Genomic DNA, 26,551 nt, shown 5'->3' with positions numbered 1-26,551 from the left:
TTGCTTTTCCAAATAGCTGTTTTTTACATAATCATTTCCTCCAAAGCAACCTGTATTTCTGCATTGTTGTGTTGTAGCTCAAGACACAGGACTTATGGAACAGCTATAATGTTTCCTTCCTTTTCCTGCCCATGCCCCTTCTGCTTCCTGGGCAAAGTCAGGAATAGAAAGTGACATGCCGAGAGCTATGACCAGACCTGACTATAGATCACAGAGATCTGATTAAATCTTCCACACAGAAACTGACGGCAGTGAAAGGCTTGCAGTAGAGGCATGGGGAAGCTGGCACACTATACAGATATTACAGATGGCATACAATGTCCACAATATAGAGGCTGCTGTGATGATGTATTTGTACACAACAGGCAGCCAGAGGCTACTCATATGTCTTGTGGGGAAGGGGGGATTCATCAATATATTATAACTACATTCATGATCAAGGCATAGCTCCCAACTGTCCCTCTTGCGGAGGGACAGTCCCTCTTTGGGAGTCCTGTCCCTCTGCCCCTATTTCCTCCTCATTTGTCCCTCTTTCAGGACTTTGTCCCTCTTTCAGTGTAAATATATATATTTCTCTACTAAAAATGTGTTTGAATGACTCTAAACTTTATTCCCATCCTTTAAATTGATATATTACTAATTTTAAAATGAAGGAAAATGTACCAGGATAGAAAGAACCAGTGTGGTTTGAATTATAAAACACCGTATTTTTCTTATGAAATCTTTATGGGATGCGTGACTAGGGTTGTGTCAGGGGCGTGATTAGGGGTGTGGCAGTGGTGTGGCTTAAGTGCCCCTCTGTCTGATCTCAAAACGTTGGGAGGTATGATCAAGAAGCAATTTGGGGCTGATTTAGCATGTGAACATTATATTTAAACTTTAAAAACCCTTCAAAAAGTTATTTATTTTACACCAGCTTATTATTAGGGCTTATAAACAAGATCTGGTATAAAGTCCTTGCACAAAACCCTATTTCTGCATATTTGGGCTTTAATACCAGCATATTTCATTCGTGTGTACCAACTGAAACACAGATCCTTCTTTTCTCACTCTCAGGTATATTGGCACAAAGCACATTTGGTAAAGTGTTCTTGAGTAGCTCGGTTTGTAATGTATTCATTCTTTATTCCAGGGACATGAGAGCAATGTCTGCCTTTACTGCACAGATCCCCTTATGAACTGAACATGGAAAATGGGCAACATAACAGGCAATCATGAGAACAGAATGACTAGAGGTGATTACTGATAAATTACCCTGCTATTCATGTACAGCTCCTCTACTATTATACTGCATTTATTCCACAAACGTGTACAGCTGTGTTATGAATCTAAGTAAGCTTTTTTATCCAAATGCGTTTGACCAAAACAGAAATGTAGCTGTTTTTAGTAAGTAAATAAGCACCCTCAGACAGAAAGCTAGGGATTATTCTATAACAGTGTATAATCCTGGACCATGCATTGACAGTGGTCAGTCTGTAACTCCTAACCCTGAATCTTTTGAAATGCTAACATATGTATAGTGTGTTTCTCCTGCTAGGCTCAAAGTGCCTCAGAGCTGCAGCTCCCTAGAGCGCACATCCTGGAGTGTTAGGCAGTCTTGTCTTGCTGCTTAGGTACTGGCTCCAGCCAGGAACAAGCTTTGGTCTCTTACATCCAAGGTAATGCCCTTAACCAGGACAGCTGGCCTTAACCAAGACACTATCTAGCTGGCCTTTAGTTGATTAAAAGATTTCCTGTCAGAAAGGCAGTCTCTATTTTGTCGGGATGGGGGTATTGTTGGATCCCCCCACCCCCTCGAAAGAGAGTCCTACATAGCCAATAATTGCCACCAGCGATAAAGCAACTCATTCCAAATATACAAATGTATATGTCATCCCCAGTAGTGGATGCTTAAAGGATATTCGAGGTGACAAATTAAATCTAGCTTTAGTTAACTGGGGTTTCTTCCAGCCCCTAGAAGCCCTTTGTGTCCTTTGCCACAGCTCCGGTTTTCTTCTGGGTCCCGCTGGCAGTCCTGTCTTCTGCACTTGCGCAGAACGCACCCACGAAATTGGGAGTGTACTGAGCCTGCGCATGCGCAGAAGATGCTTGCCCATAGGGGGTCGGCGATCCTTCAGAGGCTTCCAGCGGGACACAGGAGAAGACTGGAGCTGCAGCAAGGGACACAAATGACTTCTAGGGGCTGGAAAAAGCCCAGGTAAGTAAAGCTACATTTATTTCCTCACCTCGGATATCATTTAAAGAGACACTGAAGCGAAAAAAAATTATGATATTATGATTTGTATGTGTAGTACAGCTAAGAAATAAAACATTAAGATCAGATACATCAGTCTAATTGTTTCCAGTACAGGAAGAGTTAAGAAACTCCAGTTGTTATCTCTATGCAAACAAGCCATTAACTCTCCCACTAAGTTTAGTCCTGGAGAGGGCTGTTATCTGACTTTTATTATCTCAACTGTTTTCTTTTTCTCTGCCAGAGGAGAGGTCATTAGTTCACAGACTGCTCTGAAAGAATCATTTTGAATGCTGAATGTTGTGTAATCTGCACATATTATAGAATGATGCAATGTTAGAAAAAACACTATATACCTGAAAATAAAAATATGAGAATATTTTCTTTGCTGCTAATCTTCTAGTAATTATTCATAGTACACAACCAATTCACTATATCATATATTTTTTTTTTCACTTCAGTGTCTCTTTAATAGTAATGCTATAGGAAATGGCCACATATGCTGAAGTTCTAGCTGAGATTTAAAGTACTGGTTTCTGGGTAAAAGTATTATTTTCTATCTCTGAAGAGTATGGTGAGATATGCCAATTTCCGATTCCGACGGAATTCCCCATGCCGACATGTACCTATCAGATTTCAACAGAATGTTTTTTTGTTATTTTTGTCAATAAAGTTAGTAAATTGAAAAAAAAATATTTTTTTGGGCAGAATTTGCTATATTTTGCAGATGTACTGTATTATGCATAATCCGCATTCCTGATTGCCAACTGTGGTACACTTCCGCATTCTCTGATTGGACCAATACTTTTGAGTCTTGCGATTGACTTAAAATTTAAATGTGGTAATTCTGTGGAATTCCGATTTCCACATACCGATTTCCACTGTAGAAAGCTGATTTCCAATCGGAAATCTGAATTCAGTGAAATTGGGAAGCTCATCCCTACTGAGGAGGAAATTAGCTGAAAGGAAAAGTGTTTTTTCAGGGAATATGGTTATTCCTATCAGCTCTCACTGTTATGCAGCACAGGTCACTCTGACTCTGATCCATCTAGCTATAGCAAGAACATTTAATGAAAAATTCTACAGAGCTGAATGAGGAAAAAGTAGCTTTGCACATAATCAGGGGCGTAATTGGGGGGGGAGCAGATGTGGGGTGTGTGGAGGGGGGGCGCAACTGCTAACCTCCCCTTTCTCTGATAGTCCAGACCAGGTGTTTTTGTGGCTACACTTATTATAGATGTGAAGATCCTGATGGCTACACTTGTTTTATGACCTTTGTATGATAAACCCCCATGTTGTGAGGATCACCCAGGGAGGCAAGGAAAGGGTTGTGAACATTGGGGGGTCCCAATCAAAGTTGTGCTGGGGGCCCCCATGATTTGTAGTTATGCCCTTGCACATAATGATTTATATACATACCTTTGTTGTTTTCAACAATGGTGGTACAATATAGAAATAACATATAATAACACATAGAAAACAATGATCTATTAAGTGCAACACTGTAGACCTAACTCATGGCTTATGGGTTGGCACAAGACATTTATACCCACCTTTTGCCATGTTCTCGATGTCTTTTTCTACAAACTGTGTTCCAGTGACATCGATCGGGCTGTCCTCCTCCCCTGTGAGTGAGAAGCATGTACAGTAAAACAAAGGATTACTCCAAAGAAAAAAACTAAGTCGTCTTTTATTATTTTATGATCCACGTACTAAAACAGAGAAATGAGGAGCAATTCAGTGCAGCAATCAATAGTAAGCACATCCACCTCAGCGCTCTTGCTTTTATTGTGTTTTAAAGCAAGTAATAAACATACTGCTCAATGTACATTTGGTTTCCACTACATGTACCGCAGTGTATTTACATTATATAAACAATAAGGGTACAACGTTTAGGTCAAAATCAAATACTGCAATGAATGAGACGACATCTATTGTAGAATGGCTTATACTGTAGTTACCAAATCAATACAACAGTGCACTGTTCTGACCTCAGTAACCTAGATTCTGATTGGATGACTGGGGTAACTGCACTGTGCAATTGACTCTTTGTTCTTTGCAGTGCTTATTGAAATGAGATCATAGGTTTTGCATCAAAGTTACTTTATAACAAAATGTAATACTGTAAACTAAAGCAAGGCTGAGAAATACTCTACGCTGTAAATAGAATTCATTATCTAATTTGCTTTGATAAAGATTAACCCTGGACTGTAGCTTCCTGCTTAGTAATTTAAATAAAATGTAGTATATAACCGTGGTAATGATGCTGTCATGTGAGCAATAAGGAAACCGCTATGCCACACACTAATAATGCCCCCCACTTCCCCAACTCCAGAGCTAGAACAGGGTGCAAAAGTGGGAGTTTATTACATCAAAGAATGAAGATGCCAAGCTGCACAACTATGCCTTGCCTTCCTCAGTATTCAAAAGTCTTAGGAAATACTAGCAGACCCGAGGGCGTGTAAAAACGGGCTCTAGGGTCTGTGTTTTACGCCGCCGCATGTACTGCGCATGCGTACCCGACGCGCGCCATGTTCCTTCTCTAATAAACAATGTGCTGCCTGGCTTTTGTGCTGATGCTATGTACTTAAAATTGGGTGAAAAACTACTGTCAAAATGATTAGAATATTTCCTTGCTTGTTAATTTGCATATATTCAGCAGTGGTGCCTGGGAGACATCTCGGAGCTCACTCCAACCTGAATTATCGCAAATTATTTCTGTTTTAAGAAAGCAAACTTTTGTTTTCCATTGTTATTGGCTTGAAACACATTTTATTGACAAAGAGTGAAATTACTGCATATGTGCAAAAACAGTCCCAAAAAATTTGGCCGCAGGGTAAAGCCAAAAAATGGCTCCCCCTGCTCCTGAAAAAGTCCCATCTGAGTTAATTACTATTCCTCCTCCAGGCCACCATGGACTCAGGGAAAAGACATAATTTGGCTGCCAGCTATTGCAGGCGACTGAATTACGCTGTTCTTAAAGTAATTTGGGCTCCGTCTTTTGATGGCATCCAAATTACTGTCTGAGCACCGCTATACCCATAATTCACATTACGGCCTATGGCTGTGCATGGTGCAACCAAATTTCCCCACGCCGTTTTGCTCTGTTTCGGAAAATATCACCTTGGAGAAAAAGTGAATTGCATATGGCCCAAGAGGTCCTGAGTTTTCTCCTACATTTTATTTTCACACCTTGTCAATAAAATGCTCTTTAACCTCCTTGCCGGTCTAAAAAATCCGGCAAGGAGGCAGCGCCACACTTTTTTTTTATTTATTTATTTTTTTAAATCATGTAGCGAGCCCAGGGCTTGCTACATGATAGCCGCTGAGCGGCGGCATCCCCCCACCCACTCTGATCGCCTTCGGCGATCAGAGTATGCAGGAAATCCCGTTGAGAACGGGATTTCCTGCAGGGCTTCCCCGGTCACCATGGCGACCGGGCGGGATGACGTCACCGACGTCATGGACGTCGTGACGTCAGAGGGAATCCCGATCCGCCCCTTAGCGCTGCCTGGCACTGATTGGCCAGGCTGCGCAGGGGTCTGGGGCGGGGGCTCGGCGTGGCGGGTAGCGGCGAATCGGCGGCGAGCAGCGGCGATCGCGTACTACACGCAGCTAGCAAAGTGCTAGCTGCGTGTAGGAAAAAAAATTATGCAAATCGGCCCAGCAGGGCCTGAGAAATCCTCCTGCGCAGGTTACCCCGAACTGAGTTCGGGATAACCGGCAAGGAGGTTAAACCATCAGCAAGCAAGAAAATACTCAAATTAATTTTAAGAATACTTATTCACCTACTCTTTGATATTTTTTCAATTGCAAAATGCTGAAATGCTTAAAAGTTATTCAAAAGAGAAGATGAAAAATCTTGCAAATCAGATGCAAGAGAAAAAGTTAATTGAATAAGGGCCCAAGGACTCTGTACATCAGTCCTGAGCCCTGCAATGCCCAATCAAAGTTTTGTCAGTTGTAGAAATCCCACACCTTTGCTAGATATAAATTTCCCTTCTTAAAACAGATGGTATTTGCAATTCTGAAGCTTTGTGTAAGAAAGAATGAACTCCCAAGATGCATCACTAAGTAGATATGCAAATCATCTCTTAATGTCCCAGAGAAGCCAAACACACATCCAGATCTGCTGGTTAACAGTATGCCTATGGCTTCTGAATATTACATAGCATATTCACTCAGTGATGCATTATCGGAGTTCCCTCTTGTTCGCATAATACTACATAATTGCAAATACATTCTGTTTTTTTGAGTAGTTTTTTTTAGTAAAGGGGCATTTAGATTCATTTTAGTTCCTTACAAAATCCTGGTGGTTTTGGTTCACTGTGACTTTATTACGTATCGTTTAACTGCCTACCGTTTTGGAGTGGTATTGGTGATATTCCAGCTCACAAGTAAAAAAGGTGAAAAAAAACTTTTTAAAAAATGTCCCTTTCTTTGTTCACAAAGAACCATAGTGCAAAATGTTTATTTCACGTTAGGTGAACACTGGTGGGAAGAAGCACTGATTTCTATTATGGCTTTAATGACTTGATTTGCACTAGTAATTTTGTTCTCTGTCCCTCACTTAATGACATAATAACAGTGATAATATACTGTTTGTATGGACAGTGGACAGTGACATACCGTGTACAGTGAAGAAGAAGTTAAAGAAACTCTAAAGCCTCTTTAAAAATCAGTTTTTAGCTCTTATTTATTTTAAAGGGGCACTAAGCGAAACATTTTAAAATTTAAAATATATGCAAACATAAACAAATAAGAAGTACGTGTTTTCCTGAGTAAAATGAGCCATAAATTACTTTTCTCCTATGTTGCTGTCGCTTACAGTAGGTAGTAGAGATCTGACAGAAGTGACAGGCTTTGGATTAGTCCATCTCTTCATAGGGGATTCTCAGGGATATATTTATTTTCAAAAGCACTTAGTGAATGGCAGTTGCTCTGTCCAACTGCCAAAAAACTGTGTAGCAATCAGGGAAGCTGGCCATCATCATTGTTTAAATACTTTTTAGGGAATATCTTTATAAAGAATAAAAGCCTCACTGAGAATCCCCTATGATGAGATGGACTAGTCCAAAACCTGTTACTTCTGTGAGATTTCTACTACTTACTGTAAGTGACAGCAACATAGGAAAAAAGTAATATATGGCTTATTGTACTCTGGAAAAAACGCACTTCTTATTTGTCTGTTTGCACATATTTTAAATTTTACAATTTTTCGCTATAGTGCCCCTTTAAGGATCTATGCCCGACCTAAAACGTTGCTATCCCGTGGCTGAACGAGGGTTTTATCACCCTCAAATCCCCAGGCAGTAGCTCTGACTCTCCTCACATCAATCCCCGCTGATCACCACCTCTCTCTGCCCCTCTCAGTTTTCTTTCACTGAGAGGGGCGGGGAGAGGCGGAGATCCGCGGTGGTTTGACACGAATGGAGGCAGAGCTACAGCGCTAAGCTCTGCCTCCCTGGGCAGCAAAATCCACGACCAAGAAAGTCGGATTTTTACCCTGGGGATTTTTAGGGTAATAAAACCCTTGTTCAGCTGCAGGATAACGGCGTTTTAGGTCGGGCATAGATCCTTAACATAAATAAGAGCTAAAAACTTATTTTTAAAGAGGCTTCAGAGTCTGTTTAACCACTTGAGGACCGTGGTGTTAAACCCCCCTAGTGACCAGGCCATTTTTAGTTAATTGGGCCACTGCAGCTTTAAGACCAAGCTGCAGGGCCGCACAACACAGCACACAAGTGATTCCCCTCCCGCCTCTTTTCCCCCCACCAACAGAGCTCTCTGTTGGTGGGGACTGATCACCCCCAAATTGTTTATTTTTTTTATCATTTATTTCATTTATTTTTAAATAAATGTTACTATTTTTTTTTTCATTCCCGTCGCTCCCTCCCACCAGCCAGCCAATCACGCGATCGGCTGTCATAGGCTTCAGCCTATGAGAGCCAATCGCTCTCCTGTGGGCCAGGGGGACAGCCGTGTCACACGGCTGTCCCCAGTACAGCGCTGCTGCGGGTCGCAGCGCTGTACAAAGTAATTTGTAAGAGTAAAATGAGCCGTAAATTACTTTTCTCCTATGTTGCTGTCACTTACAGTAGGTAGTAAAAATCTCACAGAGCAAACAAGTTTTGGATCAGCCCATCTCCTTATGGGTGATTCTCAGTGTTTTCTTTATTTTCAAAAGTACTTGAATGGCAGATGCTCCATTTAACTGCCCAAATAGTGTACAGCGAGCAGGGAGGCTGGCCAACATCTTTGTATAAAAACTTTTCAGGAAGTGTCTTTATAAAGAAAAAAGGCCATGCTGGGCATCCCCCATGAAGAGATGGACTAGACCAAAACCTGTTGGTTCTGTAAGATCTCTACTACTTATGGCCCATACTCACGGGCAACTTTTTTGCATGTCGCAAGCACACGGGAGCGTGCTTGCGACATGCTGGTGACAGCTAGTCGCCAGGTCCCTCCGCATACACACGGCGGAGGGACCTGGCAACTGATGCGACGGAAGCTGTCGCCGTTGTCCCTCCCCCCGCCGGAAGCGCCGTTTATTTACTATCATGTTGCTGTCGCTAGTCCGCGTACTCACGCGGACTAGCGACAGTTGCGGCGGAGGTGCGGCGGCGACTGTTGCCATGCGATTGAAACTTTCAATCGCATGGCGACATGAGCGATGGGCGACAGTTCGGGGTGCGCGCGCGGGCAACGGCCCATACTCACGGGCGACCTGTCGCCGCAACACGCGCGCGCCGCGTGTTGAGGCGACAAAAGTCCCTCGTGAGTATGGGCCATTACTGTGACAGCAATATAGGAGAAAATGAATTGATGCCTCACTTTACTCTGGAAAAAAAACATACTTCTTATTTGTATGTGTTTACATATATTTTAAAATGTTCACTATAGTGGTCTTTTCATAATTTATTAAATCATAATCTGCTGCAGGTGAGGGTGTTATCAAACTTGAAAGGATCAGCACAAAACTGATATATCAATTACGGTTAAAACTGGCTTTTTAATATTATAAGAGCTGCATTAGAAAGAAAGAGAAATTTGACTTGAAACTAATCGGGGGAAGACCTCCAGTACTGACTTCATATGCCTATTAGAGAAAACACAGACAAACGGAACAGAGTATTTTCATTAAGTTAAATAGGCAAATCTCCTCTTACTTATTTATTGTTTCCTTGTACAACTTAAACTTACTACTGTGCTGAATATTTAATGCAAGAATCAAATCCTGCCGACCTGCTCAGAACAAATACCTGATGTCATGTTGTAAACCGAAGACTCAACACTTCTGGCGCAGGAAAGCAAGTAAAATGCAAATTTCACTCTATAATCTTTTTTTTCTTCCTCCTTCAAAAAGTAAGATGCATTCCCGAGAAAGGGCATTCTTTAAACAATTGAATTGGTTATTTAAATATTTATTTGGTGAAAGCTGGAGGGGACAGGCCTTTTTACTGCTGATTTAAATCTCCTCCTATCGATTGTGAATAAGAAGTGCCAAAGATGTATTATTAATGTGGACATTAAACAGGAAGATGGGGTAATGTGCTCGTTTTATAGGATTGGGAGGTAGAACGCAAACTGCCCATTTATTAGACAAGTGGGTGAGGAACACTTGCAAACTGTGAAGATGGAACATTAGCAAGATATAGTGGCTGGGCCAGCAATAGCACCTACCTCTGTCAGTGTGCAGGGGACTTGTGTGAGATAAATGGCTCCTTTGGTCTGGCAATGGCTTCCTGCTCTCCATATCCTCAGCGGTGGAATGACTGTCCTCTGAATCTTGCTCTTAAAAAGCAATAATACAGTTTTTAACCCTTAAGAGGGCATGAAGCCGGCACTTCTCATAAACATATATACGGGCACTGATGGGTGCTGCAAGTCACTGTTCAGTGCAGTAGTTATCCCTTCCCTATTAAAACGTTACAGTGTACCCAAGGCGATATGTCACATGATGAGATAAACAGGTGTATGTACAGTACAAAACATATTAAAAACTAGGCTGTTTTACTTGTTTTCTTTTGCTGCCTGAAAGAGTTAATTTCTAGGCATGGAAGTGACAGCTTCGGTCTTATTGGATACCTTGTTGGGAATAAAGTAAGTATCACTGATAAGCAAATTACAGCCATAAAGATTTTCCTGTCAGAACACAACTTCTGAGGGCAGAGAGAGATAAAAGTAAAACACATGAACTATTGATCTTTTTCAAACTCTGGGACGCTTAATAGGCTGCCGCTGATTAGAAACCGTAAAACCTACTTTTGTAAATGTTTAAATATAAAATAAGACCCTGGGAGGATAAATATATTTGCTTATCTTATCAGTTTATTTTTACCTCACTTTAAACTGATGTTAAATCATAATTAATGGTAAAGGATAATTAAACTAAACGTAAAATGATTCGTAAAGAAACAAATCAATTCTATGAGCATATATAAGTTCAATGCAAATGTTTTTACAATTTAAAGTTATTAAAACTTACCTTTCCATTTCAATTTGTGGCTAACTATGAACTTTGAGCTGACTGCATTTTCCTATGTGCACAGAGCAAGAGCCCTCATTACTAATTTTATACACCTGCACTAATCCATTGGCTGGCAACAAGCTTTGACACTCCTGTCTGACAATCTCTGCAAGGGTCCTCTTATACTATGCATGTTGCCTTGTGATCAGATCACATTTTCTGCGGCCATATAGTGTTGCACACGATACACTAAAATGAAAGTATGCTTCACTGCCACTGTAAACATGCACATTGTCAGTATGATGTGCATTACACTGACAGGTCCAGCCACACCTCACCCAATTTGAACATACCAAAGAAATATCAATGGGCCACGTTGCAATGATATTGTCTATTGTGCGGGAATGCAATGGATTCAGTGTGAAAGGGCCTTAGAGTGAGTTCACACTATGCGTTTTGCATTGCACTGTGTTGCTGCATGTGAATGCACTGCCCTTATAATTATTTAGGTATGTTCACACCTCTGCACTGTAATGGGCCATATTTTCCTAACGCAATTTCTACACTGCATTTCTGGATAATATGTGCAAAATCGTTTATGCTATGAAAATGATGTGCAGGTTTTAACATGCACACTGTGCGCTGTGTAACACCCGTGTTGTATTACGCATGTATTGCACAACACATATAGGCCCATATCCAATTTACATTCCTCTGAGTTTTCTCCCAAGAGATATTTTCACACTTCATCAATAAAACACATTTTACGCTACCAGTCAGCAAGAAAATACTCAAAATAGGTTTTGGAAGTTTTTTTTACCTAGTTTTTAGTACTTTTCCAATTTCAGAGTGCTGAAAAGTTACTTTGTAGAGAAGATGAAAAAGTTTCTCTTGGGAGAAAACTCGGGAGAAAAATGTATTGCACAGGGGTGCAACTAAGGGTCTCTATGGAATAGATGTATTTTGTGTGCACACAATGTAAGCATGTCATTATGACCTGCAATAAATGAACCAGAGGAGTTGCTTTTAACCACAAAAGTAAACTTTAAAAAAATAAGGATGCAAAGTCATAGTAGTAATTATTTCTTCATAAAGATGGTCAATGAAATGCCAATTATTCCAGCTTCCATGCAAATTGTATGCAGTTTGGAACTAGACCAATCAAATAAACTTCCAAGCTGCATTAATTAGCATCAAATCTGCGTGAAACAAATATTAGAGAAAGTCATTGTCACGTAGTTCTCTCTGATCAAAGCTCAGTCCATCCCACAATATAAATCCATAATAATCCATGTTTCATATCTTGATATTCCTACCTTTTTGTCTGAAAATGCTAAGTTGTCATCTTGTCCCTCCCTTTTTCTCTTTGCCTTCCTTACCTCCCCTCTACTCCTTTACCCTTCTTCTGCCCCCCCCCTCCTTCTTCTGCCCCCCTCCTTTCCTCTGCACCCCCCCCCCCCTTTTGCCTCCCTTACCTCCCCTGCCTCCCAATTTATGTCTCCCTTACTTCTCCTGTACTCCTCTTCTCCTTCTTCTGCCTCCCCACCCTTTTTCTGCCCCCATCCCCCCCCCCCCCCCCCTGTGTTTTTCCGACCTCTACGTTACACTTTTCGATCTCTACTTTACTCCTCACCCCTTCTTTCTTCTTTCTCCCTGCTTCTCTTCTCCCCCCCCCCCCCCCCACACACACACATACACACATGCACACAAGTTTCCCTTCGAGATGTTTCTACGTTTGATAATTGCTGGTGTTGTTTGCTGTTTCATCCTGGCTAACATGTTTGTTTTTGGAGCCCTATAATGAGCTATTGTGCCGTATGGATCACCTGTGAGTTGCCTTCCATGTTCAGCAAACTGTTACTACACACCAGATTATTACTATCTATTCTATGTCATTAACTGGCTCGTACCATATTTATAACATCTTAACTATTTGACTGTTAGTTGAATTTGAAGATTAGAATAACATTAAATTACATGAAGACTTGTGCAAACACCAATTTACGTTTTTTGGCAATTTTATTAAGTGGCTATTTTATTTAATTCCTTTTTTTGTTTATTCATGATCCAAGTAAAAATAATTTGGTATATGAAATTAAATAAAAAAAGATATATAAAATATTTCTTATATAAATTATTATATTTTATATTCTACAATCCAATGTTCTGATGATATTTTTGTTCTCTCTAATATAAAAATGAGAATAGATTGGTATAAATGACAGACTATATGTAACACCACTTCCTACAGGTCCCTGGCATTGGGTAGTATGTGAGCTGAAGGCTGGATGTATGTATCATATGATTAGTTGGTGGTTAGATGTATGATATGATTAGAATCAGCTAAGTAATTCTTGCATTGATATGATTCAGTAGTATCACATGATGTCCCTTCAGTGATCCTTGTCTGATTGGCTGATGGTACAAGCTACATCCAGATGTCATCTCTGCTATGGTTTTGTTTTTATTATGGAGTTTAGAGTCCACCATATAAAAATTATTAATTAGCATAAACACTCTATCTGAGCCTTCAGTATGCTGCTCTAGCAGGCTAGCCTTGCAGCACTTGAGTCCCGGGTTCAGTTCCCAGCCAGGACGCTACCTGCATGGGATTTGCATTCTTTCCCTGTGTTTGCATAGGTTTCCTCCCACATTCCATAAAACATTCTAGAAGAAATGGCTCCCAGGCTGTGTAGGGGTTGATGTGGCTGTGTAATATTAAAAGCTATAGGCTTGCTATACACCAGAGGTTCTGGATGCTTGCCTGGTTTACAGGGGCGTAAAGACTAATTTGCATATTCAGTGGTGGTGCATTGTGGGTAACCACAAATCTTCACTTACAGCTGAATTATTGCAAGTTTCCTTCTGATTTAAGAAGGCAAATTTCACCAAGCCAGGCTGTGTAGGGGACATTAAATTAAGGACTACGTAGAGTCAATGTGAGCCCCCCACTGAGGGAAATGCGAACATACCACAATGCTCGTGCTGCGCGTTAAAAACATGCACCTGATTTTTGATAGCGTGAAGGATTGCCATGTAGCACATATCTAGAAAGGATAACATGCTCCATTACAATGCAGAGATATAAACATACAATTATATTAGGTTCACATGCAGCAGTGTGCATAGTGTGAACTCACTCTGACATTCATTGTTTAATGTACTCTGTAAAGCACTGCAGGAAATATCAGCACTTATAAATGCATAATAATCAGAGCTGGATCACCCACAAGGCGAACCTAGGCATCTACCTAGGGCCTGAAGAGAGATTAGGGGCCTGGTTTACACTAGCCCCACCAAATGTACCAAAAAAAAGCCAGGTGGACATCAAGGGTGATCCCAAAGTTGGTACTTGCCTAAGTCCCAATTTCACCATGATCCTTTTCTGATAATAATTGTAATAATAATCATCATGCATGGTGGGTGGAAATATGACTCTCTCCCTAATTTATTCTATGCCCCGCACCTTTCCGGTTGTTGGATGCTGTTGCTCACTTCCCTCCTGCTGTCGTAATCTGTACTTATGTGATTCAGTTTTTAATTCTGTCCACCAACACTTACCGTATATTTAAAATGACAGAAGATACTTTATGATACTTTATAATTTAGGTGTGATGTGAGGAGACGGGACTGTGAGCTCCACTGGGGACAGTAAGTAATGCTCTCTATAGAGTTCAGAAAAAATGTGTCAATCCCATACAAATCTGCAATAATAATAATAATACTACAATAACATCTAGCGGTTTGGGTTGCTATCCAAAAGTCTTGTTAATTAATTCAGCATTAAAATAGCTTCCCACACCTCCTAGATACACCGCCACAGCTTTATAAAGCTGATAAATAAACACATAACATTGAAAAGGTTTTAAAGTCATGCATGGTGGGTGGAAATATCATTGTATCATTAGCATTATTGGTAAAATAATGTAATGATACAATTTGTCTCCATCAAATCATGCAGGTTACTGTCATGGTAGCCGCTTAGCCGTACCAAGCCAGAGTGCCATAGATTTTCAGCCTGTGGGTACCAAAGGGAAATATCAAATAACTCACTCTATTATTATTATTCCTGAGAATATGCACAGTGCCTGAAGAAGGGTAGTTTCTAGTGAAATGTTTCCATTTGGAGGCATTATGTCTGCCAAGGCCAAATGACTCAGATAAACATGGTGGCTGATTGGATAACATCCTTGCCTTGCAGCGGTTAGGTCTTGAGTTCAATCTGTGTGCATGAAGTTTGCAAACCCTGTGTTTGCACCACCCTCCCACCACCAAAACCACCTCAAACAAAAACATCCCCCCAATAAGAACCTGAGAGTTATTTGCTACTTTTGGTGGTTGGATAGAGTAATGGTTAAGGGCTCTGCCTCTGACACAGGAGACCTGGGTTCGAATCTCGGCTCTGCCTGTTCAGTAAACCAGCACCTATTCAGTAGGAGACCTTAGGCAAGTCTCCCTAACACTGCTACTGCCTATAGAGCGCGTCCTAGTGGCTGCAGCTCTGGCGCTTTGAGTCCGCCAGGAGAAAAGCCCGATGTACATGTTTTGTGTGTGTTTGTTTGTTTTCAAAATAAATAAACCTTGTAGTGGTTTATGTAGTGAAGATTGTCATCTCTTCAAGTGTCCAATCATGTACAGGGAAACTCCTAATTCTAGCAATCCTGTGCTCCTGATTGGATGGATAATACACACCCCCTCTAATCAGTCACCCAGTGAGGAATTGTATGTATTCCAACCCTCAGAAATACTCACAAGTGTTTGTTTGCTTAAAGGACACCTGAAGTGAGAGGGATATGGAGGCTGCCATATTTATTTGCTTTCAAACAATACCAGTTGTCTGGCAGTCCTGCTGATCTCTTTGGCTGCAATAGTATCTGAATCGCACCTCTAAAACAAGCATACAACTAATCCATTCAGACTTCAGTCAGAAAAATCTGATCTGTATGCTTGTTCAGGGTCTATGGCTAAAAGTATTAGGACTGGCACGGATAGAAAACTGGAATGGATCAGTTTTTAAAAGCATCAGTTTTCCATCTGCGACCCTCCGTTCCGTTAGCATATAGTTAATGCTAAGCATCCCTCGATCTGGAAAAATCACTGCAGACCCAAACCTGCGCTTTATTCGGCGGAACAGACCAAACAGATCAGTTTGAATGGACCAATGTGAACAGGTCCATTGGTTAACATTGGATCCTTTTGCATCAGTTCTGTTACGGTCCACTAAACCATCCGTTTTTTTAGGCCAATGTGAAACAGGCCTCAGAGGCAGAGGATCAGCAGGAAAAGCAAGACAACCGGTATTGTCTAATAGGAAATAAATATGTCGGCTTCCATATCCTTCTCAGTTCAGGTGCCATTTAAATAGGCAGAGACACTCTAGAGTCAGTCTTGTCAGTATATAAGTGATTATTTTTGTGTGTGGAAAAGCCAGTGCATTTATCTAAAGTGGTAAAATGTTGTTTCAAGACAAATGTAAACACAGAAAGACACAACTTCTCATGTGCTGCATGTAGAAGTATGTAATGCTCTAACCCTGCCTTCCTTCTTGGCTAGAAAAGCCTTCTAAACAGATGCATGGACTGTACCCAGCTGTGACATGCATTGTTGTCTTACCATTAGGATCCAGGCTGCAGAGATAAGGTGTGGCAAGGCCTTGGTGCGGTGTATTGCCCTTCATTGTCGGAGGAATCTCAGCCATCTGCTTTGTGTAAACCTTTAATACACAATATTGAAAGAAGTGAGTTGCAATTTCATTTTTGATCCATTTATATATATTATATTTGTAGGAATTATCAAGTGGGGGCCACAAACATAAGGCAATATAGGCAGAGTACTAGAGGGATGGTTTATTGGTAAAAATGATCAGTGTGTGAAGTCCATACAAACTCTGCCAGATTGTTATGCAGGTAAATATCTATATTGTAGGGAAGCACAGTGGCATAGCACTCTTGCCTTGCAGCGCTGGGTCCCTGGTTTGAATCCCAGCAGGGCACTATCTGCAAGTTTGTGTATTCTCCCCAAGTCTGAGTGAGGTTTCCTCTGGGCACTCCAGTTTCCTCCCACGTCCCAAAAACATACAAGAAAATTAATTGGCTTGCCCCAAAATTGGCCCTAGAATACAATGGACATATGACTATGGTAGGGATTAAATTGTGAGCTCCTCTGAGGGACAGAGGAGCTCACACTCTAGGGATTAGATTGTGAGCGCCTCTGAGGGACAGTTAGTGACAAGACTATATATATTCTGTACAGCCCTGCAGAAGATGTCAGTGCTAAATAAATAATAATTGAAGAACTTTATGTTAAAACTTCTTATTGAAGGGATTTATTTACAGCAGATTTTCAGCATGCAGACTTGTATTTACAAGGTTTCTATAGAATATAACCCCCTTTAACCTGATTGACAGTTTGAGATGAAGGCAGGACTGCTAGTCTGAACATATAGTCTAGAAATCACTTCCTAGTTTCAGCCAATATACTATCGTCAGCACCATAAAGAGCTGAGAAACCACTGGCATCAAAGTGACGTTAGTAGACTATTTCTATATGTAAAAGAGGCAGCCAATTACACGATGTGCTTTTTCTGGGAATACATGGCCAAAAGGAACTTTTTAAAGAATTGTTTTATGTCCGACATTTTCTACAGCTGCACAGATTAAGATATACAAAGCTGGCCTAAAAAGGATTTTAGTTTGAGAACATATGAAAGAAATGTTTTATATATGAAATACAAGAAGAGGTCCACTTTTCCGAAATAAAACAGATATGAAGATAAACGTCCCCCACCACCCTGTATATAAAAGGCTCATGCTGGACCATCCAAGCCCACCAGGATGTGGATCTTTGTTGGATGATCTGCCAGATGCTTTTCTTAAGATCTGGAAATAATAAGATCTTAAAGAGGACAAGCATTTTATTATATATAATTATCGGTGCTTCAGATAAAATTGCCCACATTAGAAAGGGGCCAATATGCGCAGTCTCTTCAAAGGCCTGCCCTGGCTCTTTCAAAGGACTTTCTCTAATCAGGATAATTAACTGTATGTTAATGTGCTTAGATGCAACCTAACAGGTGTTCTCAATCTATGGGGGGAACCGGGCAGCACAAAGAAAGATTAAACTCCTGGGGTTCTGCCTGTGTATTTCTAAGGTAAATGTTATGGCCTATAATTATCCGCTCTTTACAGCGGAGCAGTCGTATTTGATACCGATTGCACATGAGCCATTATTGAATAAAAGCAGCTATGACTAATCACAGTAAAATGGCATGTTTGAAAATAAAGTGTAAGTAACATTAAACCGTACGTCCATTTCAAGACCGCTCTGCATCGCTTTGGCAAAGAACAAAACAGTTCAAAATAAATGGAAGTTTCATTTATTTATTTATTTATTTATTGTAACATTCTTTGTGTTTTAAATAATTTCCATCACAAAAAAAATAGAAAGAAATTGATCTCATTAAAAGAGCAAATACAAAGGCGTTGTTCTTATCGCCTTCAAATCATGCAAGCTTGCTATACATACATCCTCTCCCATCAATGTTCTTACAATGGGTCTACTTCATAAAGATAGTATTCCAGCCATAGTCCACATTGGAGATCTACAGTACAGGCTTTGCAATGAAATTACCATTACCATGGAGAAGTTTTTCAATTTTATTCCTGTTTGCAAAATCAGCCCTTCAGCCCTTAAATCTACACCCATCAGCAGTAGCCCATAACAGCCATTGTGATGCTGACATGCAAGTCCTGTAATCAAGTCATACTCAGCACTTTAAAGTCATAAATAACCACAGTATTCTTATAGAAAACACACTGCCCTCTAGTGGCAGGTCAAAAATAACCAAAATAAGTGACAACTAAAAAGATATAAAATGCTCTAAATAGTCAACGTAGTTTTTTTCTCTTCCTGCTAATAATTGTTTTCCTATTCTGCTTTTTAACCTATGTAGACAGACTTGCACTATTGCTAATATATGACAGCAGGCAGAAAATCATAGGTAGCAGTTTTCAGGATCCTAATCTTAATATTATTGAGGGCAGTCAGGAGTAATTTTTGAATGTTACAATATATTGCTACTGGAATATATAAGCAGCTAGCTAAAATGTCCTGAGGGAGCGTTTGGGCAAGACAGCTGTTTCCTGACCCTGTATGCTCACAGAAAATGTTGATTGACAGATCTGGTAAAGTAATGGAAGGCGAGTGTGATCGCCATTCACACTGAGAGAAAATTAGGTTTTATGGGTATGCTTATTAATGTGGACACCAGATCTGTGTGGCAATGGGCAGCTATGAGAAAACTTACATAGCGAAGACATAATCACTGAATGATCGTATATTAATATGGCACCTTATGTCACAAGAACACATTGTGGCTGATAAGTGATATATAAAGCAATCCATCCGATAGGTTATATCAAAGGCTTCAGATATTAAGATTTATATACACTTCCGTTTAGCTCTCTTGTGATCTGAAACTAATAAAAATTGGTCTTCAGATAACACATTTTACCTTTCCAATAATACATTTGTGTGGCATCTGTGGCTAAATTTGTGTCTCATTTGTATTAGTCACCACTAAAACGCCACTGAACTTAAAATACATATTAATTGAAGCAGAAAGTACAGCCAATAACGCGAAAATAGTATGCGAATAATGCGAATATCAACTAGAACTAACTAAACTCAATCCGTAGTGCTTGGTTCTCGCTGCTAGGTAAATCTGGTTATATAATTGCTAAATTTGAATTTGAATGGATGTGTGGCAATAAATACATTAGTTTAGGAAGCCAATATTTCTAAAGGACTGTTCCCGGTCATTTGCAGTGCAATTAAAATCTCTATATAAAATATTCAATTATTGAAATCGTTGCTGAATGTTGAAATAGATCCCAAAACGACTATTTATAAAAACCACACTGATCTGCTCTGAAAAAAAGCTCCAGGCTGTGTTATATAATTGCTCTAACATTGGCCTTGATGCTTGTACCAACACAAAGACTCCTCTGCAATTACTACACCAATCAGTGACCTTTTCTACAGCATTGCATTAATAGAGGCACGAGAAATGATTAACACGATATCTATATCGTCTGCTAGAATGCAAGCTCTGCTGGCAACACTGGCTTCAGCATCAGGCGTTGAACATATCGACAAAAATTTTAATAAAATAGTCAGTTAGTGGAAAAGTAACGAAAAGTAACTCAGCAGTACAGTATTTACTACGAAAATCAAACACAGACTTTACTGGAAAAAGCTTAATGAGTTACAAAAAGAATCATTTATATATAATTCATTCATGTAAAAATATAGATTAATGGAATCAAAGTGATGTATGCTGATAGCAAATGAAAATGGTGCCGGCTTAGTGTTCCACGCATCCCTACACAGTTTACAATGATGTCCTATACGGAGACATACACATTTGTAGTTCTATTAGAAATTAATGCATTCCAATAGACATGTCCAACTTTACAGATATGAATGTGGTCCATGTCTGTTGTTGTGTTGTAAGTGAAAAGCTAATTTCCAGTGAAAGGAGGGTTTTGGCACATGTGAGCTGATGTGTGTTCTTGTACACTATAGAGGGACCTGCCAGTCTGGATCTGGTGTATTTATAAAGCATAACTTGATGAAGGTATTAGAGGGCTAAACACACACCTGGTGTATTAGTAGTGGGGTCAATTATTTATAGGTGGTCCATTGCGTTCATAGCCTATGGAGGGACTATTCACATTGGCACGATGAGACATATTCCTATGCTGTCCCCTGCACACAGTAATGTCACTGTCCCCTCACCTCATAGCCGTGGGCGCTGCTGGGACTGTCCCTCGGACTCTGCTCTCTCCTGTCCTCGGCCGATGCTGGGGACGATGCGCTGGAACACTGTGTCGGTGCCGCCGCCGCTGGATTGGATGTTCTCTCCTCTTCTGGGAAGCGGCTGGATTCCACATCCACCTCCTGCTCCTCGGCGGTGTCGGGTCCCGGTGAGGCGGAGCGGTAGCTGGAGGTGTCGCTCAGAAGGTCCGGGGAGGAGTAACCGGCGGTCCGGGCAGCTCCGTACATGTCACGGCTCCCGTACAGCTTAGCCAGGCTCTCCGCTGCCTTCACCACCGGCCGGAAGGCTGAGATGTAGCGCAGCTTTCTGGGGGTAAGCGGCTCCTCCCCAGATCTCTCCTCCTCCGCGGGGTCTGCGCCGCTCTCTGGCTCCTCCGCCTCTGCGGTGCTCTTAGCGGCCGCCTGCTGCTGCTGCTGCTGTGCAAGGCCGGGGTATGGCGGGACCGGCAGAGCACCGGCTGCCGGCCAGAAGACGGGGAACGGGGGATAGACCGAGTCTTTAGAGGTAGGAGCGGCCGGCCAGAAGACCCCGGGTAGACCAGCCGCCTTCCCGGCCTCAGACAGTCCATCGTCCTTCTTGGCACAGAGGCTGAAGGCGGGGAAGCCATAGGGGGGCGGTGGGAAGAGTGGCGGGCTCATCTTGTGTAGGACCCCGGAGAAGCTCTTGCTGGGGACGGGGATGAGCGGGAAGTTGCGGGCCGCCTGCTCCTCCTCTCCCGCCGATACCCGCAGGGACTTGGCTGGAGGTGGAGGCGGTGGGCCGAGCTCCAGAGACTGCCTGGAGGGATGGGAGCTGCCGCTGCTGCTGGCCGAGGAGAAGGCTCTCTTGCGGGTGCCGCCGTTGAACATGGCCTTGACGTCCTCCCAGGAGTGGGCCAGGTCGTCTGGGGGCCCCGGCTCGTTGAGCCGCAGGTGGCGCCTCCAGCTGTTGAAGTTGGCGGCGTCGGGCTGGGTGTATTTGGAGTCGGAGGTGCGGTGGGAGTGGAAGATGAACTTGTTGGGGGAGAAGTAGAGTCCGCAGTAGGCGCACTTGATGCACTTGGCCCGGGAGCTGTTGTAGCGGGCCGGGATGAAGCTTCCCCGGCAGCCCCAGGCACATTCGTGCACCACATCGAAGGCGAAGTTCTCGGGCAGTTTGGGCGGCCGGTGCTCCCCCAGGAAGGACTTGCACAGGCGCTCCGCTTCCCTCTTGGTGATCATGCCGCAGCGTCGGGAGGAGATGGGCATTGCCCCGGCCCGCCGGAGGATCTCCAGCTGCACTGGGGTGCACTGCACACAGGTGATGCCCAGGGCCACCCTCCGGTTGTGGATCTCGTTGTAGCTGTAGCTCTTCAGCAGGGTGTTGGAGATCTGGGCCAGACACAGGCGCTCCTGTCCGTCTATCACCAGGGACACAATGGGCACCCCATACAGGGAGGTCTCCCCAACTTGGTTGGGTTTGAGGGGTGGTCCTGTGTAGGGCTGGTTGTCCTGGGCTGCCGGGTGTTGCTTGTTGCTGGCTGGGGAGCTGGGATCTCTCTGGGCGCTGATCCCCTCCATGGTGTCTCCTCTGCAAGATACAATACAATGGGGTACAGAGAGGTTAGGAGACTCCACTGGCCACGTTCATTGTCAATAACACAGTCATAGAACAGAAGACTTGTGCACTGGGCGGCATTGGGAAATTCAACTTGATATAGCAGATCATCATAAAGGCGCCGATCTCTAATTTATGACAAACGTCATACAACAACACTTGCAAATAATATTTTATCTTCTTACTTAAATCAAAACGTGCATTCCGTTTGAGTTAATTTAATTTCAAATGACTTCCGGCCGTTATGTTATATCTACAGCATTTCTTATTTTTAAAATGTGTAGTTAAAAAAGTGTTACATAACAAAATTTACTGGAGTCTGTCATTCTAATTTGGCTACATGGTACAGACAGACAAGTGAACAGTAAACAATGCCAATGTACAGTATCTATGGAATAACAACAACGTGTACATTCGCTATATAGGCAGTTTCACGTTGACTTTTGTTTTTTGTTTTGATGTTTTGTTTTTTTTGAAGACTTAAAAGAGTTTATTCGTTTATTTCTCCAATTTCTCATATTTTAATCGTCTTTTTACTTACCCATATGAGGCACTATCCCCCATCTTGCCCAAATCTGATTCTTTTTACATGTCAGCCCATAGGAATAGAGCTCAAGTCTATTTTTAGGCGTCCTTTCCTAACCCTCAAGTAAGAAACAATAACCTATATTTTTATTTATAATCGGATATGCTATGTACAATCTGTTTTACCTCCTCAGTCAATTCAATTTCCTTGTCTCGGTTAATCCGTTATTCCCAGGCGGGTCTGCACTATGTAGTATGTCAGCATCATCCTACACTTTCCAGAGCCCTACATAGTAACCACTGCCCTGTGCTGGCCGCACAGAGTTCACCTGTCACTGACTGCTGTTTTATTATTATCTATGTGTATCTGGGAAGATGCATCATAGGACCAGTGCCCTCAATGCCAATTTCCTGGATTTAGAATCACCTTAGGTGCCCCCTATTGCAGCCACCCCCGGTGCCCGGAGATGCTGGGATAGGATTCATCATTAATAAATGATGAGAGAAAGTAGTAAAGGAATGTTTAAAAAATGAAGACGATACTTATGATGCACCAGAGACGCCGGGAAATAACAAGAAAAATACACCGTGCATAAAAACTGCCCCATAAAAGTCGTGTAAAGAACACCAGAGCCAATTCTCACCCCGATCGTAAACACGCGAAATAAACGCTACAAATAAGGCGCAAACTATTTTGATTTATTAGCGAAATTTAGCAACATTCCGCCTGAAACTACAACACTAAAGAACGTGGAAATTGTGAAGTTATGCACTACTATGCCAGGAATATATATATATATATATATATATATATATATATATATATATATATATATATATATATATATATATATATATATATATATATATATATATATATATATATACATATACATAATAAGAATATTCTACTCTTCAGCTTTCAGAGTGTAATAAATCATATTTGAAACTAAAATAAATATATAATATATATATAATGTAAACAGCAGCACTGTACACATATAATTGTGTTAGATCAGAAGGAAATACTTTCAAATTAGGTGAGATGAATATAATATAAGCCAGACATCGCCAGCCCTATCCTAGCAGCCTCACCTTGTTCCTGTCCAACCTGCTATTGTCCCTGTATAGGGGGAGATCAGGGGGGCCTGGGTAATAGCCACAGACACCAGTATCAGCTTCACTTATTGCATGACAACCAGCTCTTTCCTTTCTACAAGTCCTATCCGGTTACCCCGTGATGGCCAACAATAGCACTTCCCTATACCTAAACCCCTGTGTTACCAAACCATGCTCAGTGAGTGGGGAGGCTGTGACCAGCCAGGACAGCCCTGCACCCCCGACGACAGATGAGAGCTCAGTAATTGTCCCATTCACACAGCGTCTGAGCAATGCCCTGCAATGTGTGGCTCATAGGACATTCCGCTCACAACTATATTGTCTGCCCCGGGCTGTTTGTTCGTACAGTCCGAGCCCAAACAAACCATAATTGCTCTTATCTGTCATGTTCAGCCAAACATATAATAAAGATCTCCCATTCCGCCATACAAGACGTCTCCCTGTTCCTGTTCAAGGTAATTCCTTTAATCATGTAATATCTATCTATCTATCTATCTATCTATCTATCTATCTATCTATCTATCTATCTATCTATCTATCTATCTATCTATCTATCTATCTATATGGACGTGGCCTTGCAATAGTGGTATTATTACATTAGTTTATGTCTATTATTAGTCTCTTTGTTCTAAACATTCTCTTTCTTTCCCTTCTAATCCTTTTTGTGTAGTTCTTTCTGTGCTTTTGCAAATCCAGATATTCGTCCTTTCAAAGTCTTCACAGGGGATAATCCCAGAGAAGATTAGTTTATTTAACTGTACCAATTGCAAAAGTCCAACACGAGAGGAGCGGGAGAGACTCAGCAGAATAAAGCGGATTACAATAAAGAGATCACCTAATGAAGGAGATTTCATTGTAATTACATAGAATAAGATGAGCACTCACACGCCTGCCTCTTGCTGGAAACAGTCACCGGGCGGGTGACCCGCTCCTCACCCGGGTGCTTTCTGGGGTCACAAACGGTTCTGAAACCTTTCCGGACGTTCTAAACCGTTTTCACACCATTCTAAACTCCTGAAACGCCCCGAGCCCTTTACAACCCCTCTGACTGCCCGTAAAACGCTCTGAGATGATCTACTGAGTCTGGAGACGTTTTAATGGCGATACAACATCGCAGAGAGAAAAGGCAACGATAATACAGATTAAAGTGAGAAACTTGGCTCTATACTTGAGTCTAGAGATAACAGGAAGTGTCTTACCCTTTTGAGCTGTGCGTGCCTCCTGCGTCCGCCAGGGTCCCGGCGGTGCTGCGCTTCTGGGTCGTTTCTGGAGCGCTTATGGGCGCAGGGTCGGGCTGGACATGGAGCCCAGCCGGGAAGGTGCAGCTTTCTCCTCGCACGGTGCTGGGATGCGGCTGATCTGAGCACTCACAGTGATCCACTGACAGCTACAATAATAGGGAGGCGACTCCACTTAGCACTGACATATTTACATTAACCCCTTGTGTGCAGGCTGCGCCCAGCCAGCGCAGGGTGGGCTTCTTTCTGCAGGAAATCCGAGAGGTAAGTGGGGGGATTATTCACCTGTGAGTGTTTATCAGACCCCCCCCCCCCCTTTTCTCCTCCTCCTCCCATCCTAAGGGGGGGGGGGGGGCACCATTCACTGGAGGAGCTTCGCTGTGAGGGACCCTTTAAATCCGACGTGCGAGAAAAGTGTAATCATGGAGATGATAATTATTACTAATTAATTGCTAGATAAACATAAGAGGATTCGATCCATTTCCCAGGATCTCTCAGATACTTTAACACGGAGGGAAATGAGTTTCATATTTAAGAGTGGCAGGTAGAAAGTGAAGCAGACAGATGGGGCAGAGCGTTTACCGGCGACAAATTGTCACAAGTGGAACAAATAGCCCAACACTCTCTCCATGTCACACCATGTCATTGTCACCGCGCTGGCCGGACACTCTGCCCTGAATGTGTGACACTGTGTGTGCTGATTGTGTATTGTGTTAGTAATGTGTAATGTGAGTTTTGTGTGTTGTGGACTGTGTGTGCTGATTGTGGACTGTGTGTGACTGTGTGTGCTCATTGGGACTGTGTGTGACTGTGTGTGCTGATTGTGGACTGTGTGTGCTGATTGTGGACTGTGTGTGACTGTGTGTGCTGATTTTGGACTGTGTGAGCTGATTGTGGACTGTGTGTGACTGTGTGTGCTGATTGTGTATTGTGTTAGTAATGTGTAATGTGAGTTTTGTGTGTTGTGGACTGTGTGTGCTGATTGTGGACTGTGTGTGACTGTGTGTGCTCATTGGGACTGTGTGTGACTGTGTGTGCTGATTGTGGACTGTGTGTGCTGATTGTGGACTGTGTGTGACTGTGTGTGCTGATTGTGGACTGTGTGTGCTGATTGTGGACTGTGTGAGCTGATTGTGGACTGTGTGTGCTGATTGTGGACTGTGTGTGCTGATTGTGGACTGTGTGTGCTGATTGTGGACTGTGTGTTCTGATTGTGGACTGTGTGTGGCTGTGTGTGCTGATTGTGGACTGTGTGACACTGTGTGTGCTGATTGTGTATTTTGTGTGACTGTGTGTACTGATTTTGGACTGTGTACAGATTGTGTAATGTGTACTGTGAGTTTTGTGTTTTGTGTACTGTGTGTGACTGTGTATGATGATTGTGTACCGTGTGTTTTGTGTACTGTGTGTGACTGTGTATGATGATTATGTACCGTGTGTTTTGTGTACTGTGTGTATTGTGTAGTGTGAATGGCGACTCTGTGGCCTCAGTACATATAGTAATGGATGGAATGTGATGTAGTATATAGATAATAGATTATATAGATAGATAG

At 42.1% G+C, this 26,551-nt stretch overlaps 1 protein-coding gene and 1 long non-coding RNA gene across 5 annotated transcripts in view; one reads left to right on the top strand and one right to left on the bottom strand.

Annotated features, from left to right (window-relative positions):
- The window catches only part of LOC137563066 (uncharacterized), a 203,781-nt gene extending 187,350 nt beyond the window's left edge, over positions 1-16,431 (top strand). For both annotated transcript variants that reach the window (XR_011030238.1, XR_011030239.1), the window contains 2 exons: positions 1,133-1,235; positions 16,323-16,431. This is a non-coding gene — a long non-coding RNA (uncharacterized lncRNA). The remainder of the gene's footprint in view (positions 1-1,132; positions 1,236-16,322) is intronic.
- SKOR1 (SKI family transcriptional corepressor 1) overlaps positions 1-25,244 on the bottom strand; it is a 44,783-nt gene extending 19,539 nt beyond the window's left edge. The window contains exons 1-5 of one of the 3 annotated variants that reach the window (XM_068275039.1): positions 24,960-25,244; positions 20,502-22,089; positions 16,317-16,416; positions 9,917-10,027; positions 3,787-3,858 (exon numbers count right to left, since the gene is read on the bottom strand). In XM_068275039.1, the coding sequence (XP_068131140.1) occupies positions 3,787-3,858; positions 9,917-10,027; positions 16,317-16,416; positions 20,502-22,079 (1,861 nt within the window). In that variant the 5' untranslated portion in view covers positions 22,080-22,089; positions 24,960-25,244. Of the gene's footprint in view, positions 1-3,786; positions 3,859-9,916; positions 10,028-16,316; positions 16,417-20,501; positions 22,090-22,827; positions 23,023-23,736; positions 24,280-24,959 lie in introns of those variants that run through there. The other 2 variants (XM_068275042.1, XM_068275040.1) reach the window with 2 other exon arrangements.
- Positions 25,245-26,551: the final 1,307 nt, after the last annotated feature.

The sequence above is a fragment of the Hyperolius riggenbachi genome, chromosome 3 (assembly GCF_040937935.1).
Source record: "Hyperolius riggenbachi isolate aHypRig1 chromosome 3, aHypRig1.pri, whole genome shotgun sequence".
NCBI classification, from domain to species: domain Eukaryota; kingdom Metazoa; phylum Chordata; class Amphibia; order Anura; family Hyperoliidae; genus Hyperolius; species Hyperolius riggenbachi.
The sequence above is the reverse complement of the archived record's forward strand: the minus strand, read 5'-3'. Positions and strand labels throughout refer to the sequence as shown.